At 44.5% G+C, this 8,572-nt stretch overlaps 1 protein-coding gene across 1 annotated transcript in view; it reads left to right on the forward strand.

Moving 5' to 3' along the window:
* Positions 1-8,572, forward strand: part of LOC123972540 — a 30,356-nt gene that overhangs the window by 5,976 nt on the left and 15,808 nt on the right. The window contains exons 2-6 of the mRNA XM_046052065.1: positions 947-1,289; positions 1,971-2,194; positions 4,354-4,568; positions 6,050-6,259; positions 7,625-8,065. Of these exons, the coding sequence (XP_045908021.1) occupies positions 947-1,289; positions 1,971-2,194; positions 4,354-4,568; positions 6,050-6,259; positions 7,625-8,065 (1,433 nt within the window). The remainder of the gene's footprint in view (positions 1-946; positions 1,290-1,970; positions 2,195-4,353; positions 4,569-6,049; positions 6,260-7,624; positions 8,066-8,572) is intronic.

An 8,572-nucleotide genomic window follows, 5' to 3' on the forward strand; every position in this document is an offset into this window, starting at 1 on the left:
CAATGCCTTTAGTAGGCACAGCAGAAATTTGAAGTCGGTCGGACTAAATCCCTAGGAGGAGTTCGTTAAAGTACGGAGTGTGTAAATCATCCAAAAATGGCCGTAAAATTCAAAATGCCCGACTTCCTGTTGGGTTTAGGGCATCGCTCCAAGAGGCTTTTTGGTACGTCTGGACATATAATAATAAATAAAATTACTGCCTCATGACTTTGACTAGAGAACTCAAAATGATAATTAAACTTTTATCACAATTTCAATTTTAACTTCCAACGATTATAAAAAAAAAAGAGTTATTGTGCTTCTTGCTGTTTTGCAATGACACTCTTTTGTCTTCTGTTATAAATCCAGCGCACCCTTTTCTTTACAGCGCTGTCCTTTGCCTCTCTCTAAAAGTCCAAACTCTCTCACGCTGTGATGTTTAATTCAGCTTCAGCCAACATGATGATATAACTGCTACAACGTGCTAGTCACCATTATCAGCTTAAGCCTACAGCATTTTACACTGCAGAAATTAGCCTAGCATCTAGCAGACTTTTCATCTAGCTTTACAATTTACAAATGATTATAGCTTATACTAAACCAGGTCTGTTAAGCCTTACTTTACCTGGGCCATGCTAGTAAAATATCCACTGTGTCCCCGTCTTCGACCATTTTACCAGATTTCATCTCCCGACAGAACGCCACGGTCGATTTTCAACTTTATGTAACGTAACGAGTTATGCCGCTGATGCTGTTTAAAATTATTCTAATAATGTAATAATATTTTGGATTTGGGGATAATTCATAATATATTGTTGTAATTAAGCATCCAATTTTAAATGTTCAATAATTGCATGATGTTTCCTAAGTCATTCAGTAACCGTTAAATAATCTCAATTATGATTTTTGCCATATTTGAGCAGCCCTGCTCGAAATTGTGTCCTAATTGAGTGTTTTGTGTCCACAGAGAGCCACAGCCGGGCTAAGGCGGACTACAGCTGAGCTAACAGACGACGATAGCTCGGGAAACAATAACCCCGTCAACAACTCCCCCACAACAGATCCAGTTACCATGGAGATCAGTTCATCGCCACCGCTAACAGATGCAGAAAGAGAAAACTCAGTTCTTTGCTGCCGCAGCCGGGACACTGAGGAACTCCATTACCCAGGGGTCCACGGGGTGCAGCAGCCAATCAGGGATGAGCAGGAGGAAGAACCGGTTGCAGAGGGAGAAAATGGGAAAAAACACGAAGATGAGTGCGACTATCTTGTTTTTGAGATAGGAGAGCCGAAGGGAGGGGAGGAAGGAGGTGAAAGTGAAGGAGGAAGAGAGGAGGGGGGAGAAGAGGGAAGAAGAGGAGAAACAGAAGGAGAGAACGAAGGGAGAGTAGAAACAGAGGGAGAAGAAGAAGATGGAAGAAGAGGAGAAACAGAAGGAGAGGATGAAGGGAGAGTAGAAACAGAGGGAGAAGAAAAAGAAGGAGGAAGAGGAGAAACAGAAGGAGAGGATGAAGGGAGAGTAGAAACAGAGGCAGAAGAAGAAGGAGGAAGAGGAGAAACAGAAGGAGAGGATGAAGGGAGAGTAGAAACAGAGGCAGAAGAAGAAGGAGGAAGAGGAGAAACAGAAGGAGAGGATGAAGGGAGAGTAGAAACAGAGGCAGAAGAAGAAGGAGGAAGAGGAGAAACAGAAGGAGAGGATGAAGGGAGAGTAGAAACAGAGGCAGAAGAAGAAGGAGGAAGAGGAGAAACAGAAGGAGAGGATGAAGGGAGAGTAGAAATAAAGGCAGAAGAAGAAGAAGGAGGAAGAGGAAAAACAGACATTGGGGATTGGGGGAGAAGAGAAACAGAGGGAGAGGGTGAAGGTAGTGGAGAAACAGAGGGCGATGATGGAGGAAGAGGAGACACACAAGAAGAGGACGGATTGATGGGAGAGACAGAGCTCCTCTTCGTATCCGACAGTCCAGTGTGTCCCTCATCATCCTCATCATCAGAGCCCCTGATCTCCGCCTCAGACGCCTCAGAGCAGCCTGCAGCGGCCATGTTGCAAGACGCCTGGGGTCACGACCTCTGCAACAGAGACGACCTCAGTGACTGCCTTCAAGCCGAGCTGGCTATCGTGTACTCGGACAGCGACGCAGGGGAGGACCAATGGGCGTCCTTTGCGGCCTGTGATGTCAACGGCCAGGAAGAAGCAGGCGGAGGGAGTCACGATAGCGTCTGTGACGCAGAGAGCAAGGAAGAGGAGAGAGGAGGAGAAGATGAGGAGAGAGGGGAGGAAGAGGATGAGGCAGAAGTAAAGACTATTACGGAGGAGCAGATGGAGGAGCAGGAGGGGAGGAGGGACGATGATGAAGAGCAGATGAGGTCGAGACGAGATCTTTTCCTGCGGTCTCCTTCTGTCAGCTCCACAGCCAGCTCCACGGACCCCGACAGGAGGGTAAGACCTCCCCCTTTTGTTATGCAACATAGAGATCAAACTCTGATTTCAAGAAGCACATATTCCATTTATCCTCCAAGGGTGCAGCACAATATATTGACTCAGTACTAGAGGTGTGACGAGATATCCTGCCACGAGATCTCCCAAGATTTTGCATCTTTGCAACATATCTTAACATTCTAACCCAAAATGAAGTGGTGTTTTGTTTTCAACACCGAGAAACATTTTTGCAGCAGATTTTTTGCAAACTACCCTGATGGATCATGTGCAAATAGATTATAGGTTATATGTTTGTGCTTTGACGAATTACTTTCCCGATCAGAGAGGCTGCTGTCAGTTCATCCTGAACGATCCTGTCGCAGTGTCGGGAGATTCAAATAATCAGTGATGTTATGCTGCTGCACCTGTTGTGCAAATGCTCACAGCGTCTTTCTTAACAGTGATATGCCATCACCGCCCGATCCGTGTGTGTGCATTTGTGGTGAGATTTCAACCTGACCGCAAGTGATAACCAGCGGAGGAATCACATAATGCACAACAGGGTATAGGGCTGTAGAATTTTAAAACAATATTATGAATTCTCATTAAATGTCAACGTTAGTCTCGTAATATTACTTTTTTCTGGCCATGTCAGAGAACACAGATATGTGGGAGAGATTCTGAATGAGCAGAAAACCTCACCAAAAAATCACCAGAAGTGTTTTCTTTTCATATCATTCAGCATTGAAGATTTATTAAAAATAGTGTTAAAATCTTGTCTCGTCTCGCGAGCGAAGTGTCTCGTCACTCACCTACTCAATACCGTTATTGCAATATCACGTTGCGCACCATCATATCGAAAATGTAAGCGAGTCAGAGGTGCGACAGAAAAGTAAGAAGATGAGTGTGGCTCAGGGAGACAATCAAACCACTGAAATTGAAAGGGAAGTGTTTCAGAAACACACCCCATGAACTTAGGTTTTTACCAAGCGTGAAGCTTGCGGTCAGCAAACGGATGCCGACGCGGAAGTGCGTTAAACCTGCATTCCATTGAACGGCCAGCAGGGGGCGACTCCTCTGGTGGCAAAAAGAAGTCCGGCTGAATTAGAAATAATGTTAAAATGACCCGACTTGTCAGCTGATTTATTCCCTCAGTAAACACTTTCCTGATGAGTTTATGGTCTCAGTCGCCAGTTTCAAGTCTTCTTCAACACAGCATGATGTTCATTTAGTAAATTATGGTCCCATTTAGAGGAACAGAGACCAGAATTGCTTCAGGGCGGGACTATCTTTGATTGACAAGTCATTACCATGGCGACCTGTCGAGAGGCGACTCGTACTCTCGGCGCTGTGTAAATTTAACCAGTGCCGTTGAAAAAGCTCATTAAGAGTCGGCTGTTCACTTTCTCTGGTGAGTAAGTTTAGTTTTAAGACTGTTGTTCACTAGACAAAGTTATCAGCCCTGTTAAAATGACAATTAACGTGAATTACAGATGCACCTAGCTAAGCAAGCTAGCTAGCTCCGCACACGGCCGTTAGCTCCACCGTCTCGTCCAAATATGGTCACGTCCGGTGCCGCTGGTTGCAAAAACTCAACATGGCGGCGCCCTATCGGCCAAACTCGAGGCTTCAAAACGGCAGTCCACAAACCAACAGGTGACGTCACGATGACAGAAGAGTCGCCCCCTGCAGGCCGTTTGATAGAAAGCAGGTTTAAAGGGACTTCCGCGTTCTCAGACCGGATGTTTCCTGCTCGATTGGTATCCACTACTCATACATATTAATGTTAAACAGGGACCAAATTAATTCTCACATGTAGGGATGTCACAATACCAGAAATCTTTTATTAAAATGTTTGGTGGGTTCCTGCAAATGTTCGTTTTGAGACTGAAAAAATCTCCCAGTCACCTACAGTACATGTTAAGTCATCTAACCCGTAACGTCATCCCTCTCGTCAGGTTCCTGTAGATTTCCATGTCCACCAGGAGACCCTCAGTGAAAATGTCTCCACTGAGCATGTGGACTTTCTGTTGGCCCGCCAGCAGTGGAGGAAGATGGAGGAAGAAGTCAAAGGTCAGCCAATTCCCAAACCAGGGCTCAGAGCCCAGGGGAGCTTCCAGGGCACCCACACTTCCCTGTACCCCCCCACTCGCAGCCCTCGGCTCAAACACAGGTAGGAAATAATGGAAGCTCTGACAGTTCTACTTTTCTTTTTATGCATTTAAGCATTTTTAAATTAAACAGCTTAGCATACAAATGTATACTGTGTAAGCTTTATTATTGACACAAATAATCGGCTTAGCAATTGATTTTAATTGCAAAACTTTTGTTTTTATTAGCGAGCTGAAACTTAAGCAAAACTAGCAAACACTCTCTGGTTCCATCTTCTTGAATGTGAGGATTTGCTGCTTTTCTTGGCCTTTGTGACAGTAAACCTGAATATTTTTTGGACTTTGGAAGATTGGTCAGACAAAACAAGACATTTGATGATGTCTGAAAGAATAGCTGCTCAATGGATAATGAAAACTGCTGACAATTTGTGTAGTATTGCATGTCAGATGTGTGGTACATTTCCATCCACTTGTTATATGGACATTTAAAATGTGTGGAAGGGCCAGAATTTCAGAGAAAAGTCAAATTACTGCAAACCAACACATTCTCACTCACAACTCACATCACATATTGACGCTTGGTCAAGGCCCTTTGGTGTCGCATTTTGGACGTTTAGGGCTCCGCGGTCAAGTTGGCAACGCTTAGCAACAATAAATATGCAATGTCCGGTTAGAAAGTTGCAATTTGGTTGGGTTTAGGCAGAAAAAGTACTTGGTTAGGTTTAAAATAACAACGTACGTCAGTTAACATGTAAGTTAACTAATGTTATGCAAAAAAATATTTAATGCTGACTTTTTGTTTCTCACATGAACATGAACACTGGTCTCTTGGTTCTCAAAGTCTGCGTTCTGGCTCTCCATCCACCCCGACCTCCTCCTTACTTAGTCTTTTCTGTTAAATATCATATACCTACCTTTAACGTCAAAAACTGACGCTACAGGGCTTCCCCCACTGCGTTGAACCATGACGCTATAGAGATCCCCAGTGCGTCACAAACTGACGCAGATGGGTCTTGAGCATTCGTCCATATGTGACGATTTGAGGAGAACAGATTGTGAAAACAGGTTTGATACTTAGATGAGGTTGAAAAGCTGGGATATCAAAATAGGAAGATGCTTTAAGGACGTTACCATACCTGGAAGAATATGATTGGATGTTACGAGACAGTTGGTAGCCATACAGCTGATGAACGCACCAGTACTTGTGAAGCATGAGCAAAGCAGTTGATCCCAATCAACCGTAGCTACACTCTTTCTTTATAAAGAAGAAATATCAGGGGTGTTGTGGATTTACATAACTGTCAACACTCTTGGTTTGCATCCAGATAGGGGCCCTTGTCACGTTTAAACCCCCTCTCTATCACCATAGTGGTGGATAAAACCTAAAATCTACATGTAAATCAGAAGAGACAAATTGATCCATAAAAAAACACCTACATCTATAAAACTTGCACAATAAAATGGAAACACAACAACTCATGTGTCCTGTTTGCTTTTAGTTTCAGTCCACCTTAACCTTGTGTTTCCTCCTGTTCTCTCAAAGGGAGATCCATCCACCAGCAGCCAGGGAGCCCACACTGTCCTCCACCCTGTCCCCCACTTCAGAGGACTCAGGCCTGGATGACTCGTTGTACCGCAGCCCCCTGGAGGAGACAGAGACCGCGGTGGAGAGAGAGATCCGACTGACTCTGGAGAGAGAGGAAAGGCACCGCAGGGAGAGGGGGATGATTTCACAGGGCCTGACTATACCCAGGTAACCAAAAAAACTATTATTAAATCCTACAAAGCAGTGTAATGCAGTATTTTGGTGCAGTAAGAAGAGCATTATAGATTACAGAACATTGCCACTTTTAATAATACAGTAGTTGCCTATTTGCACATCCAACAGACTCCTTTGAGCTCTGTTTTTAAAAGAAGACATCTGGCTCTTTAGCGGCTAAATGTTCCACTATGTTCACCAGGTGGACACTGACTTTGTCTGTCAACGTTTTTTGCTGAGAACAGCTGTTTGTTGTGTCTGCAAACCAGCTTGAAAGTGGCTGGGAAAAAAATCCACGAGCTAAAAGTGGCTAAAATGCCGCATATAGCTCAGGGGAACTGCAGAGTTACACACAGGGCCCGATTTACTAACATCCCGAATTAAGATTACCATTTTGCCTGTGCATTCTGAAATATTGCACGTGCAATTTTTGTTCCTGTTATGGGTGATCAACTAAGAATTATTGCGTAGATGACAACAGGTGCAAACACAATGGAGGTGGCCGTATTTGAATGAGGGTTTTGAGTGTTTTAATGGTTTCCTCCCTGGAGAGTCGGGAGGGAAAGCAGCCACTGCGTAAAAACCTTGATCAGGCCTTCTAGTTGGGGAACAGGGATGGGGTAGTTACTCAAAAAAAGGTAATATAGTACACATTATTACTTTTTTTTAAAAGTAATGCCTTTCTTTACTAGATTACTCACTGCTGAAAGTAACTAGTTACATTACTTTTGGATTACTGCGTAACATAATCTGCGATGCACAATAACTGCCACATTACTGCGTTACAGACAAAAGTAATCTGATTACAGTAATGCTTTACTTTGTAACGCGTTACCCCCAACATTGTTGGGGAAGGCTTTTAATGTCTCAGTGATCACCACATCTTCAACACATTTGCTGATGTATGATGTCCCTGATGATGTAAATTCCTCAATATTGATGGGTTCTTCTGGGTGGCGGCCTCTCTGAACATATGCCTCATCTGTCCACACTGCGACTGATTTTACTGTTGGTTTGACCCTTTTATTCAGCTGGGTGTAAGAAGGAGAAACAAAGAATTATGGTCTGGGAGGAATATTTTTGTAGACGTTTTCCAGAGTATTTGTTCCCCTGTTGTGGACAAGCTGGTGGATTTTAGGTAAAACTAAGTTTTAAACATTTCCACCAGGATTTGGTGCAGCAAAAATTCACCAGAATGCAGGAAATAAATAAAAATTTCATAAAATCTTGTCTCATCGTGGTATCTTCAGTACACAGACGTAGGGCCACTGACCAAGCAACTGTATTTGATGAGTTGCGAGTGAGATCTGAGCCCAAATGAAACTTGTTCATTGTTTTTTTTCTGTTGTTCTGTTTCAGACCATCCACTCTGCAGACAGGACGATCTCCACCCAGACCTCCAGCTTGCCGCACCCCTACCTTGTCCATCTCCCCATCTCCTTCCTGCTCCTCTTCCCTTCCCCGGTCTCTCTACCATGAAATGACAGCCAATAATGTCATAATCCTGGAGCCCGACTGCTCCAGTTCCTCCTCCAGGAACCGCCTACTCTCCTCTGCCATCGGGGGCCTCTCCGATTGGCCAACAAGCCTGGATACGGTGCCTTCTGCCAATGTCATCGTCGTGGAAACCTCCAATCTGATCATCCGCAGCGCGTCTGAGTTCTGCCTAAGCTCAGCGCCGGCGTCAATGGAAACGCAGGAGAGCACTTTCTCGTCCAATCCGTTTTTCAAGCTGCGCTCCCTCAGCAGCCAGTCACTGGTGGAGCAAGAGATCCGCATGGTGAGGCAGAGGGAGGAGGAGTGGAGGAGGCAGAGGGATGAGATGTGGAGGAAGAGGAGGGAGGAGGAGTGGAGGAGAGGGAGAGAGAGGTACGATACTGTGCTGGTGTCTCCGGGCCTGAACGATAACATCAGTTACAACGGTACGTAGAGTCGTGCCCACTTGTCCAGGTATCAGAAACATTTGTGGGGAAGTGAACACCGTAGAAACATTTCTGTCGTGTTGGAGTTCAGCTCAAATGATTTCAGAGTGTTGGGGAAGGATAGGATGAAGCGTTGGAGGGGAGGGATTAAGGATCACCCAGTGACTGCAAATGGGGTAGCAGGAACACAGAAGACAACAGAGGCAAAGTGTTCTGGGCCGGTTTTTATCAAGCTTCTCAAAGTGCCATTTTAAAATTAAGTATTGAGAATTCATGTAATTTATTCGTAATTTCAAACTTTAGTATAAAAGCAAGTTATCAGATTTCTTAAAGCTAAGAATCACTCTTACTCTCCCAGTTATTTATGACAGCTCCAGAGGTCTCT

This window comes from Micropterus dolomieu, linkage group LG06, assembly GCF_021292245.1.
Source record: "Micropterus dolomieu isolate WLL.071019.BEF.003 ecotype Adirondacks linkage group LG06, ASM2129224v1, whole genome shotgun sequence".
Classification (NCBI taxonomy): domain Eukaryota; kingdom Metazoa; phylum Chordata; class Actinopteri; order Centrarchiformes; family Centrarchidae; genus Micropterus; species Micropterus dolomieu.